This window comes from Eschrichtius robustus, chromosome 21 (genome assembly GCF_028021215.1).
Source record: "Eschrichtius robustus isolate mEscRob2 chromosome 21, mEscRob2.pri, whole genome shotgun sequence".
Taxonomy (NCBI): domain Eukaryota; kingdom Metazoa; phylum Chordata; class Mammalia; order Artiodactyla; family Eschrichtiidae; genus Eschrichtius; species Eschrichtius robustus.
In genome coordinates this window covers 8,438,520-8,459,725 of record NC_090844.1, presented here as the reverse complement: position 1 = coordinate 8,459,725, position 21,206 = coordinate 8,438,520, and the positions used below count along the sequence as shown (strand labels likewise).

At 39.0% G+C, this 21,206-nt stretch overlaps 1 protein-coding gene across 1 annotated transcript in view; it reads right to left on the bottom strand.

Annotated features, from left to right (window-relative positions):
- Nucleotides 1-21,206, bottom strand: part of CSMD1 (CUB and Sushi multiple domains 1) — a 1,889,718-nt gene that overhangs the window by 1,481,922 nt on the left and 386,590 nt on the right. The window contains exon 3 of the mRNA XM_068531988.1: nt 11,651-11,867. Within this exon, the coding sequence (XP_068388089.1) occupies nt 11,651-11,867 (217 nt within the window). The remainder of the gene's footprint in view (nt 1-11,650; nt 11,868-21,206) is intronic.

The window sequence follows — 21,206 nt, the reverse complement described above, 5'->3', positions numbered from 1 at the left end:
GAGCAACTGGGCCCGTGAGCCACAACTACTGAGCCTGCGCGTCTGGAGCCTGTGCTCCGCAACGGGAGAGGCCACGACAGTGAGAGGCCCGCGCACCGCGATGAAGAGTGGCCCCCGCTTGCCGCAACTGGAGAAAGCCCTCGCACAGAAACGAAGACCCAACACAGCCAAAAATAAATAAATAAATTTTAAAAGAACAACAACAAAAAAAAACCAAAAAAACACACTGGTTTAGTGTGTTCTAAGTGCTTGGCTTCTGTTGGGGATAAAAGAATAAATCAGTACAGGTTTTGCTATCCAAACACTTAAAAGGGGCGCGGAGAGAAAAAGTAAATTTTAAACTTAAAAAAATCATTCAACTACAAATCTAGTCATCCACACAAAATTAATTTAAAATCTTGGAAATTCTAAGAAATCTGATTATTTATAGCTCCTTCTTGCTTTTTACTATGGAGAGCTTCCCAGTAAGTCATTTGAACAGACTATTTTTGCAGATTCACTATTATACAGAATAATAAAATTCAATTAATATCTTACCGACCTTTGGACACTTTATGTTCCTTTTCCCAGAAACCGAGGACTGAAATAATAATAATAATTTTATTTCCTTTTGAGAGAGAAGGTAAAAATGATTCTTGGTGAAATTTGATGATGTGTAATATGGTGGAAATCCCATTTGCTTGCTGACACAATCCTGCAGGAGACCCCATCATTTTTGTTCACTTCAATCAGCATCCGCCTAGCTACCTCTGCACAGCGGAGATGTAACTGTCAGGTCCAGAGAGTTCTCGTTTACCTTTTTCAGCTTGGGTCTTTGCATAGAAAAACAATATAGAGAGAAATGTAGAGGCCAGATATACATAGAGGTACAGGTATAGATGGTTACAGCTAGAGATGGTTGTATACAGATGGTTTACTGCTGTAAATCGGGAATTCTCATCCTTGGCATTTTTGACATTTGGTGGAAGACAATTCTTTGTCATATGGGGCTGTCCTGTGTGTTGTAGGACATTCACCAGCATCTCTGTACTGTACCTGCCACCCAACTGTGACAAACAATGATGTCTTCAGACATTACCAAATGTCCCCTGGGGCATAACATCACCCCTGGTTGAGAAACACTGATATAAATACAGATATAGATTAATAGATGGGAGAGAGAGGAAAAAACATCAAAATGGAGATATTCATAGACACAGAGATAGAAATAATTGCCTCCACAAGAATTCCAAAGACAGAACATACATACTTACAAAAAAGAAACCACCCAAACGCTGATTCAAATAGATATATGCACCCCAACATTCACAGTAGCACTATTTACAATAGCCAAGATATAGAAGCAACCTAAGTGTCTGTTGACAGATGAATGGATAAAGAAGATATGGTACAACCAGTCAGAATGGCCATCATCAAAAAATCTACAAACCATAAATGCTGGAGAGGGTGTGGAGAAAAGGGAACCCTCTTGTACTGTTGGTAGGAATGTAAATTGATACAGCCACTATGGAGAACAGTATGGAGGTTCCTTAAAAAACTAAAAATAGAACTACCATACAACCCAGCAATCCCACTACTGGGCATATACCCTGAGAAAACCATAATTCAAAAAGACACATGCACCCCAATGTTCATTGCAGCTCTGTTCACAATAGCCAGACATGGAAGCAACCTAAATGTCCATCGACAGATGAATGGATAAAGAAGATGTAGCACATACATACAATGGACTATTACTCAGCCATAAAAAGAAACGAAATTGAGTTATTTGTAGTGAGGTGGATGGACCTACAGTCTGTCATACAGAGTGAAGTAAGTCAGAAGGAGAAAAACAAATACCATATGCTAACACATATATATGGAATCTAAAAAAAAAATGGTTCTGATGAACCTAGGGGCAGGACAGAAATGAAGACACAGATGTAGAGAATGGACTTGAGGACACAGGGAGGGGGAAGGGTAAGCTGGGACAAAGTGAGAGAATGGCATGGACATATATAGACACTACCAAATGTAAATAGATAGCTAGTGGGAAGCAGCCGCATAGCACAGGGAGATCAGCTCGATGCTTTGTGACCACCTAGAGGGGTGGGATAGGGAGGCTGGGAGGGAGACACAAGAGGGAGGGGATATGGGGATATACATATGCATATAGCTGATTCACTTTGTTATACAGCAGAAACTAACACACCATTGTAAAGCAATTATACTCCAGTAAGATGTTAAAAATAAATAAATAAGAAGAATGGTACATATATACAATGGAAAACAACTCAGCCATAAAAAAGAATGAACTTTTGCCATCTTCGACAACATGGATAGACCTGGAGGGTATTCTGCTTAATGAAATAAGTCAGACAGAGAAAGACACATATTATATACTTTCAGTTATATGTGGAATCTAAAATATAAAAGAAACACATGAATATAAGAATGAATATAACAAAATAGAAACAGACTCAGAGACAGAGGGGAAGTTAGTGGTTACCAGTGGGGAGGGGGAAGATGGAGGGGCGGGATAGGAGTAGGGGATTAAAAGGTACAAACTACTATGTATAAAATAAATAAGCTACAAGGATATACTGTATAACGCAAGGAATATAGCCAATAGTTTATAGTAACTACAAACAGAGTATAACTTTTAAAAATTGTGAATCACTATGTTATACACCTGAAACTCATATAATATTGTACATCAACTATATCTCAGTTCTTAAATAAAAGGGTAACAACAACAATAACAAAACCTCCCCTACCCCTGGCCTGCTGTGAACACTAAGAGAGCCATACTTTTTCTGGATTAAGGCAGCATTTTATCTTGATTAAAATTACAACGGCTGGTAGGCAGCCCTCTGGGAGCCCTCAGGGTGGACAGATGCCTTTATTCTCCTTCCCACAGCATCCTTGAAATCACTACAACATGCTGCAATTATATATAAGAAAGGCAAAGCCAGGGTTCCACCATCATCCAGAATTTGATGTGTTTTATTATGAGATTACATATTGTTTATTCAAGAAAATAAAACATTGAGTGAAATTGGACAATCCAATACTACTGTAATTTATAAATGTAAAATATAGTGAGAGATCTCTTCATATCAGCAAATAGAGATCCCATTCATTATTATTATTATTTTTTAAATACGTGCATTTATTTATTTATTTGTTTGTTTGTTTGTTTTTGGCTGTGTTGGGTCTTCGTTTCTGTGCGAGGGCTTTCTCCAGTTGCGGCAAGCGGGGGCCACTCTTCATCGCGGTGCGCGGGCCTCTCACTGTCGTGGCCTCTCCCGTTGCGGAGCACAGGCTCCAGACGCGCAGGCTCAGCAGTTGTGGCTCACGGGCCTAGCTGCTCCGCGGCATGCGGGATCTTCCCAGACCAGGGCTCGAACCCGCGTTCCTTGCATTGGCAGGCAGATTCTCAACCACTGTGCCACCAGGGAAGCCCCCATTCATTATTTTTAATGGTACATTGTAATACATATATCCTCTAACTTATTTAACTAGTCTCTACAGAAGGATAGACATTCTTGAATTTGTTTTTAATACTATCAAAATGCACCCATAAGCATTTCATTCCATGTGTTTTGTCATATTTGAAGGTAATTTTGTAGAATAAATTCTTAGCTGGACTTGCTGAATGAAAGAGCTTGTACATAATTTTTAAATTTGAGAGAAATTTCAAAATTCTATCCAAAAATAACTGCTGCAATTCGTAATTCTACCAACAGGATATAAAGGCATTTGTCTAACACCCTCAAAAACTCTGAGTTATCAAAAATTTTAAAGTTTTGCCATTCAGAGTGGTGAGATATATTGCATTACTGTTTTAATTTTCTTGAAATAAACTTATTACCACGGATTGTTATATTTGAACTCCCTGTTCATACTTTTACCTGGTTTTCTATTAAATGATTTATCTTATTCCTAATAGTTCTGAGAGTGTATGTTATAAATTAAGAAAATAACTCCTTGTGTCTCACACTACTGTAAATCCTTTTTCTCGATTTGTCATTTGGCTTTTGGATTTTAAATATTAGGAAGTCAAATTCTTCAGTCATTTTCTCCATGACTTCTAAATTATGTGTACTGAAGAAGTTCTTTCTGGTATTTTTATTACTGCATATTAATATTTAAATTGATGATCCAACATATTTATTTTAAGTAGTAAAGACAAGATTTTATATTATAAAGTTGTGTCTACTTGCACGTTCCCATGACCAATACCTCAAAATAGCTTCGTCTCCTGAAAATGCAGTCCTGTCGCAAATTATTTGTTAATCTTCTTTTTCTTTCATTCTCTTTTTGAAACTCTGAATGCCTTTCCATATGTCTACATTTATGCAAGAGAAATGTCCTAGGAGTTGGGGGCTTTTGGAATATTTTCCTCACACATATATTTATGATTATTCAAAAGACTCCTTTGCCCATATTAATATGGTTTGCTACTTTCAAAATGACCAAAATATTAAATGAACCACCCATTTTTGGCTCATGCAAAAACACCACCACAGCATGAGTGGTAGTGGTCAGAATTCAGATACATGTTAAAACATGCTTACAGTTTTGCAAACATAGTTCTACCTATCTCCCTTAAATGCTTTATATTTTATGTCTCTTTATATTTTATCTTCTAATTACTAGCAACTTAATCATTTTTGTTAATAAATATGAGCCTTATGAAAAAAATATATAGTTTTCAACCATATTAAAATCAGCTGGGGGATTATAGATAAGTACATGTTTATACAAATACAAATATAAATATATGTTTAGGCCTCATCCTTGAATCTCTGATTTAACTGGCCTTCTCTTCCACACTAGCCAACTGCAGACAACCAACTTAAAAAAATAATAAATTAGTGGACTCTGCCTTACCCAATCACTATCAACCTTGCCTATGAGTTGCTAATTCAAAGCATATGCTGAGAAAGGAAATTTGGAAGCTGTATCAAATAAAATGATTTTTCTATTTCATCATCTTAAAACATGTACATAGAATCATCGCCACGGCTGACAGATTCACAGACTCATGGGAACATGATAGGTTTATAGGAGATGACCTAACACTGCCACTGTCCCCCTCCGCACCTCTGCACCGTCCCCACCAGGACAGGAGGCCCTGTTGGATCAGATCCCTAAGCATTGGTTGGGCTGCTGGGCTTTGACAGCCTGAGGCTTCAGCCCTGTGGAGTGGGCTCTTGTATTGCTCCTCACACAGGCTATAAGGCCCGTCTCTCTGGGGCCCTCCCTCACTATGTGTTGGTCTGACCATGCCAATCATCCCTCCTACTCCCCGACCATGTGGCTGGCCGAATGTGGTAAGATGGCAAGATACGTCTCTGGTATGAGTATGATACCCCAGTCCCTATAGAAGCTTTTCTACACACTTCACCCTACGTTTTTCAGAGTCTTAAATGGGGCACTAGTCACCAGCCAAGCTAAAAATAAAATGATGCTTCGATTTTTATCTGACTACGTGTCTGTGAATGGCTCCCTCAGAACCTCATAATGGCAATGGGGGACAGTACGGCAGAATTTAGACACTGCTGGGCCTCTGGTCTAATTTAATCCAAATGCAATTGAAACCCCTTCCTAGCCCTTAAAAGCTCTCAAGTTCTAAACATCACCAGATATAGTTAATATTATACAAATTTCTTTGTTAACACATTCAAACACATTTTTTCAAAAAATGGAAAAAACTGATATTTTAGCATCACTTATTCATGATTTTTTTGATTTTAACAGCTCTATAACATTCATCTCTTACCTCTTCATCAGCATCACTGCAGAAATTTAGGGGTCATCTTGTAAAAGTTAGAGGAAGATAAAGCCAAGATAACTGCCAAAGCTATTTTCCTAGGACTTGTATTTTACAATAATCACGGGATATATCTACTGATTTTCCACATTTGCATGGTACAATTTTCCTTCATAGGTTCATTTTTATTTACTTTCTGAGGTTATAATGGGATTTATTTTCCAAGTTTGATATTATAATGTTATCACAGTTGGAAATTGATGTCAACTTCAATTATTTTTGATTTGGGGACAAATCGAAAAAACACGACTTCATAGTTAGAGAACATCTATAGGATATAAAAGTCTCTCATGCTCACCTAGAGGAGAGAGTTATATTAAGTCATGCTGGCTTATACACAGAGAGCACAGAGAGGAGTGGCCCTGAATCAGGAATAGCTTAAATCAAAATCATTCCATGAAGATTTATTGACTATCTTAATGTCATATATGTCATCACCAGAGAAGACAGTCGTGGCACATTTCTTGGCCTTGGAGGATGTATGTTCTATTTGTCATATTAGAACACAAAAACATACAACCTTCAACAAAAGGCAACTTCAGAGACAGTGTGATTTCAAAGGAGTGCTTGATTCAAGATCTATGTTAGTTACAAGTGCTAAAGGAGTTCAGAAAAAAAAAAACAAAACAACTTTTTTGGTGGGGTTGTTTTTTAACTTGGGATGCACAGGGCCAATTTCCTGAAATAAATATAATGTGAAATGGGTTTTGAAAGTTGGATATAATGTAGGCAGGCAGAGGGAAGGATGAAGAATATTACAGTACATTATATTCTCTTATAAGGTCAGATCAAGGAATAACTCATAGACCCATTCAACTAAATATGAAAACTCCCCTACCACTATAGCCTGAATGTCTGTGGCCTCCCAAATTCATATGTTGAAATCCTCACCCCCAACATGGTGGTATTTGAAGGTGGGAACTTTGGGACGTGATTACGGAGAATGTAGCCCTCATGAATGGGATTAGCATCCTTTTAAAAGAGACCCTGGAGAGCTCCCTTGCTCCTTGCACCGTATGAAGACACTGAAAGCCTAGACACAGACAGCCCCTATGAACCAAGAAACAGGCCCTCACGAGACACCAAATTTGCTGGCATCTTAATCTTGAACTTTCAGCCTCCAGAACTACAGGTAATAAATCCCCACTGATTTTAAGCACCCCCAGTCTGTGGTATCCTATTATAGCAACCAGAGTGGACTGAAACACACAGGGAAAATATGGAAAAGATGGAAGGCCAGAAGTGTACTTTGCACTTGGTAGGGTTCCTTGAATATCAGGGTCACGTTGACTAGAGTGTTTATCTTACTGGCAACATAGAATGAGGACAGGACTGTGGCAAATGTTTCAGAATTAGAGGCGGGTGAGCCTGGGGCCGGCATGTGATCATCTCCATGTACCGGTCAACCTGTGTGCATGGGTCAGCCTCGCATAGAATGGGACTTCGTGGAGCGTTTTCTGTGAGGATCAAAGCAGGTTGTGGTTTATAAAGAGATGTTGCAAAATAAAACATGTAGGGTTAGACTTCTGTGGAGATCTGAGAATCAGGAGGAGGTACAGAGTCAATATGGCCAGAGATTCAAAAAATGGCAGTAATATGACAGCTCGTAAAAACCAGTGAGGGCAGGACTTCCCTGGTGGCGCAGTGGTTAAGAATCCGCCTGCCAATGCAGGGGACATGGGTTCGAGCCCTGGTCCGGGAGGATCCCACATGCCGCAGAGCAATGAAGCCCGTGCACCACAACTACTGAGCCCGCGTACCACAACTACTGAAGCCCACACGCCAAGAGCCTGTGCTCCACAACAAGAGAAGCCACTGCAATGAGAGGCCCGCGCACCGCAACAGAGTAGCCCCCGTTCGCCGCAAGTAGAGAAAGCCCGCGTGCAGCAACGAAGACCCAGCGCAGCCAAAAATAAACAAATACATAAATAAATTTATTAAAAAAAAAAAACAAAAAAACAGGAACTAGGGTTTTAATTCTAGATAGCTCAGGAGCAGATTTCTATTCCTAATTTTGAGTTTAATCTTTTCTCTTGGGCTCACAAGAAGTCTTAATTTAATGCTCAATATTTACATACTAAAAGTTAATTTATCAATGGAGATACAAATCATATATGCGTTTGTGTTATATAGATAATCCAAGATGTTTTGTTTCCTTTAAAGATTTCTTGTTACATAGGGTAAATCATATATTCTTACTAAATTTCAAGTTACAGTGTAAACATCAGTAATTCTAACTTCCAAATTCTGTTTTGTTAGTTGGGGAGTACATCTGAATCATATGTTACTTATTAAAAGTTCTCGGGCTTCCCTGGCAGTGCAGTGGTTGAGAATCTGCCTGCTAATGCAGGGGACATGGGTTCGAGCCCTGGTCTGGGAAGATCCCACATGCCGCGGAGCGACTAGGCCCGTGAGCCACAATTACTGAGCCTGCACGTCTGGAGCCTGTGCTCCACAACAAGAGAGGCCGCGATAATGAGAGGCCCGCGCACCGGGATGAAGAGTGGCCCCCACTTGCCGCAACTAGAGAAAGCCCTCGCACAGAAACGAAGACCCAACACAGTCATAAATAAATAAATAAAAATTAAAAAAAAAAGTTCTCTACTGTAGTTACACAAAAGAAATTTCTTTATATAAAATGATCAAGTTGTTTAATAAAACAACTGTTTTTTTTTTTTTGTCAGTGCACATTTTGAGCTGATAAAAACAGCCTTTGTACAGAAGTAAAACAACTACAGACCATGAAAGCTCTAAGTGATAACTTTCCTGACAACTCAGTGAATCAGCAGCTCACACATCAATCCTCTCACAAAAGTACCCTTCCTTTGAATTCCAGAGCTGCTTTAAGTGTTGTGAGTGAATCATATTTGAGAAATAAACAACTGTTCCAAGATATAATGGGAAACAAACAGCATTAGAGTCTCCACCTCAACCCTGTTAATTAGATTTCAGTACTATTTATAACTATTTTGCCCATCGCCCAATGTTGAAATGTGGCAACCTGTTCCCACATTTGCCCTAATAATGAGGAAACTTCCTATTTCACAACATTATTTATTTTCCTATTTCACATCACTCTTTATTCAAATTTTATAATTGTAGAGACCTATAGTGCTTGGCCGTCATTACTGGAATTCTGTTTCTGACATGTTTTGCCAATTTGTTAGGACACCTGGCACGCAGGCGCAGCAACGAAGACCCAACACAGCCAAAAAAAAAAAAAAAAAAATTAAAAAAAATTTAATAAATAAATTAAATAAATGAATTTTTTAAAAATGAAGCTGTTAAAAAATATATAAAAAAATCTAAGTGAGTAAAAGCATCATGATTCATACATATAACTCAACAATATTGATAAAGCTTTCTGAGTCACAGCTATTAATTTATATACTATTCACAGGTACCTCAGGATAAAATACGATGAGTCTAACTGTTCTAACCTTAATATTTCTACTGCTGATCCTATTATAATACTGAAGATGACAGGTATGCTGTTTTCTAAACTTTATAGTTATTAACATATAAAGTGATCATAATATCAACTTAAGAACATAAGAGAATACTAAATTGTCCAAAGACAGGTAGTTGAGGGCTTCCCTGGTGGCGCAGTGGTTGAGAATCTGCCTGCCAAAGCAGGGGACATGGGTTCGAGCCCTGGTCTGGGAGGATCCCACATGCCGCGGAGCAACTGGGCCCGTGAGCCACAGCTTCTGAGCGTACACGTCTGGAGCCTGTGCTCCACAACGAGAGAGGCCGCGGTAGTGAGAGGCCCGCGCACTGCGATGAAGAGTGGCCCCCCCTTGCCACAACTAGAGAAAGCCCTCGTACAGAAATGAAGACCCAACACAGCCAAAAAAAAAAAAAAAAAGACAGGTAGTTGAGCAAATTAACATTTAAGACAGGTTTCCTTTAGAATAGGATAGAATTATAGCAATTATAATAGAGTTATAGGGAATGGAAATATTGGCAGAAATTTTTTTAAATTTTATAAGCAATATGAGTTTAATTACTTTGGAAACACCCCTCTTCCCCCCCTCCCCCTGCCCAAATAATGCCTGAACCTAGAAAGGTACATAAAAATGACCAAAAATATTTCAAAATAATAGATTTGAAGATCATTTGTAGTTTTCCCCTCAGAACATGAGTGCTTACAGCTGGACAGTAAATTACAAACCATATCCAACAGATGATCAATCTGGTTGCATTTGTGACGGCTCCTGGGAAAGTTTTCTTGCGGGCGCTCAGCGCTCTTCCTCACAGAGCAATATTTTTTACCTTCATATGCAATAGGCATTTGTCTTTCATTGAAAGAGAAAGAGTTACTTTTTAACACAGAGGCATATGACTTAATATTTGAGTAAACTAGATTCTCTATTTTTTGTCACAATGCTTTCTATTATTACAAAATAGCACTATTCCCTAGAAGAATCATTTGTGTGGATGAAAAGCTAGTAAATAACTAACAGTTAGAAGAGCATGAAAGAGGTTAAGGCATTTTGCATCAAATTAGCAAGGACTGCATATGTAGATACCTTGTCCAAACATCCAAATGTTGGCCCACACATGTCAGACAGGAAGAAAGAAAGTTTACCTAACAAATCCATAAAGGAGGTAGCTGTATGCAATATGTCTCAGAAAGGGCAACTGGAAAAGTGTTTCTAAAAACAGACAGTAACATTGGAGATGACTCGGAAAAAACTGTAAGGTATTTTACATTTGAAAATGCATAAAGAAATGTAAATAAAATCTATTTGAAATATATTTATATGTTATATTTAACATATTGACCATATAGTTAATATATATTGATATTTATATATATTAATATTATATATTTATTAATATATTATATACTTACTAATATATATACTATTAATCTATTAACTAGATGTAAAAATACAATCATGCATTTTTATAGGTAGAGATTTTTCTCAATTCACAAAATTGTAAATAAAGTATATCATTTCTGTATATTACTGCTAAGATTAGCACGAATGCCATTTTATTTATCTAAGCAGCACAATTTCTTCTGCCTACTGTCAATCTTTTTCTACAGGACCCTATGTTCAACAAACTTAACCTCTAATTAATGTAGAATTTTAAAACCAGAGGATAAAGTCTTATTTGCCATATATGTATATATTTAAATATGTTCATCAGTTTGGCTAAGAAATTCCAATTTCTTTGAAAGGGATAGTCCTCATTCCTTTGCCAAAATTAAAAAAAAAAAAAAGATGAATATATTTGTACAGATAAAATTTTTTTTTTCTTGGTGATAAATGAAAAATATAACTTAAAATCATCCCAGGAAATATTTTTCTTTCTTCATGGTAAAAAATCATAGATTAAAAGAGAAAGCTAATGAGGAATGGAATATTTTATGATGGTGCGAACCAAAAATTCTCCAAAGAGTACAACGTTCTTTCATGTTTTTACCCCACCCACCTCCTATGTTCTTTGTATTGAATATATTCTCTGACAATATCAAGGTTCCTTTTGTTGTTCTTTAAATTGTGCTCACTTTGTGCTTTTTCTCTCAAATCCACAGTTGCTTAAAAACAATGGTGTATCATAACTTAAATTACCTTGGCAACAGTGTTTTATGGATCTTGAACAATTTGATATGCATTAATAAAGTCAGTGATTGCTTTCAATAAGAAGTTACGTTTTTAGGGATTGAAAAAAGTGTGCACAAAGCTCCAGTCTTTAATTTTCCTTTATAGTAACTAAAATGTTCTTTTCTGAAAATTAAATTCAAATGTTAACCCCAATTAAGTTTCAGAATCTGAGTATGTCAAACCTCATCTATTACAGGAAGAGCCAACACTTTACCTCACTTTCAAATTCCCTTGTTGGAGCTGCCCATCATACACTGATAAAATATCAAAATCTTCTTCAAGAGCAAAGGTGTGGAATGACAACTGTATCCGATTGCGTTCTCCTGTGATGATAATCCAGGTGCAGTTAGCATAGTTTGGGTAACCGTGGGGAAACCCCGGACTCTCAATGGTGCCATTGGGACCCTGGACCAAGCCTCCACAGTTCTGACCTGAAAAAGAAAACACACCAAAAAGCATGTAAGTTTGGCCTATCTTTAGTATATTCTTTTTAAAATTTTCCAACCATTTTGGTAATTGTTCTTTGGCCACACCATGTGGCTTGCAGGATCTTATTTCCCCGACCAGGGATTGAAGCCAAGCCACTAGAGTGAAAGCCCAGAATCCTAACCACTAGGCCACCAGGGAACTCCTTGGCCAATTTTTATAATGACTTATTGTGTGATCCTTCATGCACAAATACTGAATGATAAATTGCAGCGGTGTTCTCCAGTGTTAAAAGATAGAGAATAACTCCTCCCTAAAAAAAAAAAAAAAAAGAAGAAAAAGAAGGAAATATACATTTGGGAACTCATATTACAAATTTGGGAAATTTTTTTTTACAGCTTCAGCCATATCAGACTGCCACATTTGTGAAACAAAGTTGGTGCCAACTGTCTGCACATTATCATGAGGAAACACTGCCCACAAGATCCTTGCTGGGGAAATTAAATTGACAGATAAAAAACCATTATACACTCTCTAAATACATACACATATTAATATATCTAAATGAGTGCCATCTGAGGTACGTACCATGAATAGTTAGGTAAAAACCACGCTCAAACTTCAAACTATTTGCACCCACATTGGTTAAAGTCCCACAAAGCCAAAGAATAAAATGAGACCACAGGAATCTTATCCAGTTGAAAACAAAAGGTGTTAAGAGAAATTAAATTATGCGAAAATGAAGGAGCCAGCAGACCAGCAAAATAAGGGACCTCCCCTCTATGGATGTCTTCCTGTTTATTTGGTGGGATTTACTGGATGACAGAGAAGGGAGATGTTTGTTGAAATGATGGGCTCCACTAAAGAAAAGCCTCAGGGCTTCCCTGGTGGCGCAGTGGTTGAGAATCTGCCTGCCGATGCAGGGCACACGGGTTCGAGCCCTGGTCTGGGAAGATCCCACATGCCGCGGAGCAACTGGGCCCGTGAGCCACAATTGCTGAGCCTGCGCGTCTGGAGCCTGTGCTCCGCAACAGGAGAGGCCGCGATGGTGAGAGGCCCGCGCACCGCGATGAAGAGTGGTCCCCACTTGACGCAACTAGAGAAAGCCCTCGCACAGAAACGAAGACTCAACACAGTCATAAATAAATAAATAAATAAAAGAACGTGAATTTCTTTAAAAAAAAAAGAAAAAAAAAAAAAAAAGAAAAGCCTCAGAATCAGGAATGGGTGAGTTTAGGTTTCCCTACTCAGGTTTGTAGGGTAACCCACACTTTGCTCACCCCTCTTATTCTTGCTTCTCTTAGAGAGGAGGAATTAGGATAGCTCTAATGTTCAAGATCTACATATTTGATGTTGTGATTAATAATAAGAGATATTTATTTGGTTTTGTTCCCTCTGGCACAGAGCTCCTAAATCTCTTGGAATTTCCTAAATGAAGGGGGTGGTGGCGTTTTGTTATGTTAATGGAGCAAATTTTGGACCACACCTAGGGATGGGGCTGGTTGCCAGGAGAACATCACCATGTGATTAGAGGGTTGCAACTTTCAGTCCCAACCTCCTGACTTTTAGGGGGAAGGGGGTAGGGGCTGGAGGTTGACTCAATCCCAATGGCCAATGATTTGATCAGTCATGCTAGTGTAATGAAGCTTCAGCAAAGACCTCAAAAAACGGGGCCCAGAGAGCTTCCAGGTTGGTGAACACGTGGAACTACTGGGAGACCGGTGAGCTCAGAGAAGGCAGAGAAGCTCAGCGCCCCTTCCCCATGCCTTGCCCTGGGCAACTCTTCATCTGGCTGTTGATTCCTATCCTTTAATAAACCAGTAATCTAATGAATAAACAGATTTCCTGAATTCTGTGAGCTGCTCTAGCAAATTAATCGAACGCGAGGAGGGAGGCCTGGGAACCTCTGATTTATAGCCAGGGGGTCGGAAGTACAGGTAAGAACCTGGGCTTTCGACTGGCCTCTGAAGTGAAGGGCAGTCTTGGGGACTGAGCCCTTTACCTGTGGAATCCGATGAGACGAATTGTAGGACACCCACTTGGCGTCCTGAGTATTGCTTGTTGGTTGGTGTGCGGAACCCTGCCCTACCGGTGGAATTGGGTGCAGGACGCAAACAACAAGAGAAGGGGAAAAGACGGGAAGGGCGCGTGAGAACCACAAAGCCCCCCCAGTCACGGAGCAGGCTGGGAAGTGTTCCCCAGAGCTGGTTCCAGGCTCCCTCAGCCCCTCAAGATGCTGTGACACGGACTCTTAACATCGGCCTCTCCTGGCACTTCTCAGATTTCATGAGCAGTTCCAAAGCACTGGACCTTTTTTTGTCAATTGCAGCCCCGGGATGCCTGCAAGGACCTTCTGCTGAAAGGACAGCATCGGGGAGATTAGCAACAGCCACAGACCTGGACCACCGATTGTATTGCTACCACTGGACAAACCCTAAAATTCCACCCCTTCCCAACCTCACCAATCCAACTCCTTTCTGCCACTCCTCGTCCTTTATCCACCCCGCTTGCTCCCTGGTTTCCTCCTCACCTGTTCCTCCCACCTCCCCTTCCCACATAACTACTCCTCTATATAAGCCTTCAGGGACATCCTAGTTGGCCCCTGTAGTTGTTTATATGTTTTCTGTGCATTACCCCAAAGCGTGTCTTCCACGACTATGGCTCAGCCAGAGTGGATGGAAAAGAGCAGAGGCTAAGGGCAGGACGGGTGGATTATTTGAACTTTCCTAATAACGCACTTTAATCATTTTAACCATAACTATTACGGACATGTGAGGGAACAGAATAACTCCTATCAAATCGTTCCAACATTGAGTTTGTCTGAGGTTAGCTCTTAAGTAGCCTCTGCAAATGGCTTGCAGTGTTTCGTTCCTTCTTAATCTGGCCAATTTCCACCAAGATGTTTAGATGTATTTAAATGTTTTGACACTAAGAATATTAAGAAAGAATATTAAGAAAAATCTGGGCACACTCAGATTACTGCAATTAGTAGAAGCCCTTGAATACAAGTATTATCCCAGCTTTTATTGTTGAGCGACAAACAAAATTATTTCCAACTACACTTTACACTTAAAAAAATATTCACCATAGTAGCTCTCAGTGAGCTCAAATCTTTCACAGTAATGTTATCAAATGCTTGTGGGAGTTTGCTAAATCTTAAAAAAAAAAAAAATAATCAAAGGGATTTATGAGTTTAAAACCAAAGAACTAATAAGAAGCCCATTTTCCACTAAATTTAAATCTAACAATAACACTGTAACAAGTAGATATTAAAGCTGTGGGGTTTTGAAAGGTCTTTAAAGAAAATAGCTTTTCTGGTTTATCTAGCAATTCGTGCTTCACAGTAAATCAAAAAGTGAAGACTTGATCATAAATTGGAGGAAAGAAAAATAAATTCAACAGAAAAAGTGTCAGCTGGAAAGTAGTTACTATTATAGACCCATCATGGTGAACCAAATTATCAGATATTACGATTTTTCTCTAAGGAATAACACTTAGGCTGCATTTTGGGTACCAATTATTACAGGGCGTTTTGCAGAATGAGTCACATTTGATCCAGAGGTAGACTTTTCCAGGGGGGCCCGTTACAAACTTAGGGAAGTGCTCAAAGGTTCTTGGATGAGTAACTGTCAAGCTTGACTGAACATTGCAAACAACTGAGGAATTTTCAAAGAGATGGAGATAACATCTAATGTAGTTGGTCTGGGCTGAGAATTTCCAAGACAATACCAGAGATCTTATGCTACTTAATGTCATGTTTTATTGTAAAGCTACAATAATCTGAACGGTGTTTAATTGTGCCAACCGAGATAAAGAGCCAATGGAACAAAACAGAAAGTCCCCAAACCCACAGAGATACAGACACTAGATTTATGACAAAAGTTGTGCTGCAAGGCTTGGGGGGAAAGACGGTCTTTTCAGTAGATGGTGCTGGGCCAATTGGACAACCAAAAGGGAAAAATAAATCTTGATCCCCACCGCACAATATACACAAACATCAGTCCCAAATGGGTTACAGATCTAAACGTAAACTGTGAAACAGTGATGCTTCCAAAAGAAACATTAAAAAAAAAGAATCTTCATAACTGTGTGGTAGGCAAAGATTTCTTAAATAGCACACAAAAAGTAATAATCATAAAAGGAAAACCTGAGAAGGAAATCAAAAAAAAAATTTTTTAAATAGGATGTATTTCCAATCCATATATTCATCCAATGACCTATTCACCATCTAATGAATAAACCGCACAGATCAAGAAGAAAAAGGCAACACAATAGAAAAACAATAACTAGAGGTAGCTGGAGATATAGAATCAGAGGGGGTTTTTCTAAAATTGGAAAGAGACAAAGGGATCATAAAATCTCCAGCCCTGACTACTACCCCGCACACCCACCCCGGGCCAGGGCCTGTCCTGGAGGTGTAAGGGAATAGCATTTTGTGCTAAAGAAAAAAAACCAAAAAGACAAAAGAACCCAATTTATTTGGTCTTTCTTTGTGGAAGTAACAACCCCACTTTGTAACTTTTGTTCACTCCACACAACTTTTTTTTTTTTTTAACGTCTTTATTAGAGTATAATTGCTTTACGATGGTGTGTTAGTTTCTGCTTTATAACAAAGTGAGTCAGCTCTATGTATACATATATTCCCATATCTCCTCCCTCTTGCGTCTCCCTCCCACCCTTCTTATCCCACCCCTCTAGGTGGTCGCACAGCACCGAGCTGGTCTCCCTGTGCACTCCACACAACTTTTGATGCTAGGAGGGAACTTCGAATTTGCCAGCAATTTAGTCAGTATCTTCCGACCCATGAAAATATCTCGACTTTTACTTAAAAAAAAAAGAGCCTGATGAAAATAATTATTTCTCTAAGCAACAGTACTACAATGGTATCGACTAGAGTTCCTCAGAGTAAGTGGCATAAATTCAAAATCCGTACTAGAATTGAAGGATACCTCCTTATAACAATTACTTTAAAGCTGTGGATCTCAGTATCTTTGGGATCTAACTAAGGGTCATGCTTCCTACATACCCACAAAGATAATGGCTGCCACAATGGATAATTAAACTAAAATTATTCTCCAAATGGAAATCTGAGGATGGAAAGTCATTATAATTAACAGATGTAAATAATGTATAGCTTACATTCTTCAACTGGTACCAGACCTAATACAGGTATCATGTTAATGTCTACCTGACATAAAGATTGCTTCAGTGGAAAGACATACTTTTCACTGAATAAAATAAAGCCACGGATGAAGGTACATAAATTATATGTGTTATATATATACATTTTCAGAATTTATATGCACTTTCACATAAAGATGGAGTATAGGATTTGCCAATTGTCCCACCATCCACAAACGCCAAGGTTGTGGGTTCCCAGAAGAGTTTTCATCCTATCTTCCTTATATGATTTTCCACCTTGGTTCTTATACTCCAGTGGGCACTTGCCTGCTACAGAGAACTCTCAAATATTCTACAAATCTTTTCTTTTTAAATTGCTGACATCTATGCTTGATTTCAATGCTGGCCTTAAACAGCCTCAAATAAGCAGAATATTTTAACTGGAAAACAATGTTAATGGACAAACTTTTAAATATTGTAAATGTAATCATACATTTATATATTGCATAATAGAAATCTATTGTAAGTACATTTGTGAATTATATTTCCTAAGGGCAATGAAATTATCAGCAATGTTGCAGTGATAATTTTAATCTCTTAATGAAAATTATGTTGTTTGTTACAGGATGGAAAACTCAGTTAATACTATTCTTTAAGAAACTGTCCTTAAGGTACTGATGCTAGAAGTTACCTTGAAATCAAACATCAGTGTCAACAGGAAAAAAAGCAAGTATATATGTATCTACACCTATACATATAATACCTATAATACCTATAATTATAGGTGACAAATAATAACCAATAATGGAAGAGAATGTAAAAAAAACTACATATATATGTATAATGGAATCACTTTGCTGTACATTGACACTAACACATTGTAAATCAACTATATTTCAATAATATTTCTATATATATATATCAGTATATATTTAAGTCACTCACCATCCCGTTACCAACAATAATTATTGTTGAATGTTTTTTATTATTACTGAATTATTATTATTGAATGTTTTTTCCAATCTACACTTTAATGGTGTCATATTACCTGATGTATAATATGTGAGCGACTTGTTTTGGGGTGACTGTAGATTTGCCAGTCCTATGGACTGAACAGGAGACAATAAGAACTAGGTGTAGTATGTGTCTTGCTTTGTCAGTCGGTTGGCTGGTTGTTGACATTGTTGTTTATTCTGAGAAGCTACATAAGATCACCTGGGCCTCAACAAGGAGACTGCAGGAAAAATCCCAAGTCCTGAGAGCAGGGTAGCTCATGACGGTCAGATGAGGTGCAGCGCTGGAGGCTGGGGAACCCATTCTGGGAAAGGCAGGGCTAACGTGCTCTAGGACAGTTCCCTGCGTTGAAAGTCAGTCTTGGAAACACTCAACTGAGCAAATAGCATCCTGCCCTGGTCACTCCTGAGATGCAACGGCCCCTCTGCTCTGAAGGGTCACCACGCTTGGGTCTGTGCCTCACCCAGATGCTACTCTCTGAATTGTGCTACGGTTCAGCACACACCTTTCACTTCCTAGAACAGAGTATTCCCTGAGATGATTCATCTGTGATGCATCCTGATTCATTGTAAGCATTTGATGAATGAACATACATATACACAAATGCCTTCCTGACTCCACAAGCTGTTGAAATTGCTGTTTCCCTCAATTCTGGACCTGCTGACCCATTCTTGGAAAGTAACAGAGGTAGACGACATAATATTTGTAAACTCATATGCAAGCGTCTGACACCTACTATCTTGTTTAATTCTTGCACAGCCTTTAAGGTAGGAAGTAGCTTAGCTTTTGCAAGCTGTTATAATAATTATTTACTTATTATCATATAATTATAGTTACATTATAGTATTCATAACAGTTTTGCTAGCTGTTGGGATATTTATTCAGATGAAAATTTGTAATAAGGTAATGCCTTTGCTGTATAAAACTCCTTTCTGAGAGCAAACATTTTGCCATCTGGGATGTTTTAACCTGTGATTTGGTTCAGTGACTCCAGAAAGTCATGGTCTATAATATTCAGTATGTGAAGAGAGCCATACAAGGAAAGGATACTCTGTCCTGAATTCTAGCAACAAGGAAACAGGTCACGTGACAAATGATTGTCAGGACCGCAGAAGAATAATCTGGAGATGACAACATTTGAGAAATATATAGTTGCCTTCTAACTCTCCAGCCTGACATCATTTAAAAGAGTAAATAGACTTGTGTGTATAGAGTGTGAACAAAAACTGTATTATCATCACAATCCGTGTCTCTCCTTGGAGAGGGACATTGAAAATAAACAGGTTTATGTCCTGTCTGCAACAAGCTCAGATAACCACACTGGTTCATTTTGAAAACAAGGCAATTCAGGAAGTTTTTTTGTTTGTTTGTTTTGTTTTGTTTTAATATTTATCATACTTGGTGGCTGTTTCCATTCATTCCCTTCATCCATTCTGCAAAAATAAAAATTTACATTTTTCATATATTATGTAAGTTTCTATGCAAATACAACTTTCATTACTTTCTTACAACCAGATTATTGACCTCGAAAGCTTCTCTTATTTTGGAATTTGTGTGGAAATATACTCTACACCTGTAGATTTGCTGCAAGACTGAAAATTCCCTTCTCCTATTGGATGGGTGACAATGCAATAACTCAAAAGTAAAAGAGAATGGTACACTGTGATCCTCACTTGCATTTTTAATTTTCCTTCATGACTAAGGAATATGATGACATGCTTATTAGAATTTCCAATATCAGGAGGCCTCACATTTCACTCACGGCAGCGGAAGCCTCTCTGATCAGATAAGTAACTTTTTGAAGCGGTAAACAAATCAAATACGCATTAAACTCTGCTCTGCATTAGTGAAACCAAGCGGGGCCTGTGGGGCTCCCAGGCAAGGAGGCCCTTTTGTCCCCAGTTTCATGTCGGCAAGACTCCAAGCCTTCCCTGAGTTCCAAAGGGAGGATTTGAAGCTGCTAATTAAGGCAGGAGCAGCCAAGAAACCACCTGAGGCGAGACTAAAGGGACCAGAGACGCTCATCAAGATTAGGAGACACATTACCTGAGATGAGATTAAGGGCCCTGCTCACACCCTGATCTTGTGAGAGACCCTGCCCTTGAACCATGGTTATAAAGCCCTCATCAAATCCTCTGGGGTGGAGACACAGAGCTTTTCGAGGCAGGAGCCTGCTGTGGCCCCCTTTGCCTGGCAAAGTAGTAAAGCTCTCCTCTCTTACTTCACCCAAAACTCCGTCTCTGAGATTCGATCCGTCACTGGTGCACAGAAGCTGAACTTCCGGCATCCTTATCTTCTACGGTTTCATTGGCTATTTCAGGGTCTGCATTATTTGGGAAAGGATTAATTGTAGAAGGATCATGACGTAAAATGCCCTTCCTAGGACTTTGATTGAGGTGTTTGAAAATTACAGTCTTCAGGCATTTTTCCAGGAACTGCATGCCCTAAAGGAAGTTTTAAAAGCATTCTATTTCTCAGTGTACCAAGAGCAGCAACTGTATCAGCTACTGTAGCTGACAGCCTGAGGCTGCTTGGTTCAGTTTTAATCTCAAACACTTAGGAGAGATTACTCACAATGTGAGCAAAGAAGAAAAACAGAAAAGCCGGAGGCACATAAGCCTGAGTCCCTGCGATGGGGCCAAAAAATCAGTTCTTCCCTGAAGACTTCACCGCCCATGAGCAAGGCCATGCAGGTAGCCCTTACACTACAGACGAACCATCAATACCCAATTCTATCACTTATAAAAGAGAGAGGGGATTTCACTGGGCTATGTAAATATGGAGTACAATCTTTCATCATTGTACTAAAGTTTGTCATCATAACCATGTGCAGGCTTGGTCTGCTTAACATCTTTCCCTTTCTCAAGCACCCCAAGCCTGTCCCCACCTCAGGGCCTTTGCATGTGCTAATCCACCTACCCTAAATGTTCTTCCCGCAGATCTCCCTGGATCTGACCTCTCCTCCTGTGGGTCACGGTGCAGGGGGCTCTTCCCAGACTCTCATGTCCTGGTCAGTAGCCCCTCTCCATCATTTCTCACTGTCCCACGCCCTGTTGTGTTTCCAGATGGCATTTCTCATTTTGTGAAAATATCTTGTTTGCTTCTTTACTCATTGTCTACCTGTCTAACGAGTACATACACCTTCCAAGAGTGAGGGTGTTGTCGGCCTTGTTTATAACCCCGTTCCTACAAGACTGTCTGGCACTCAG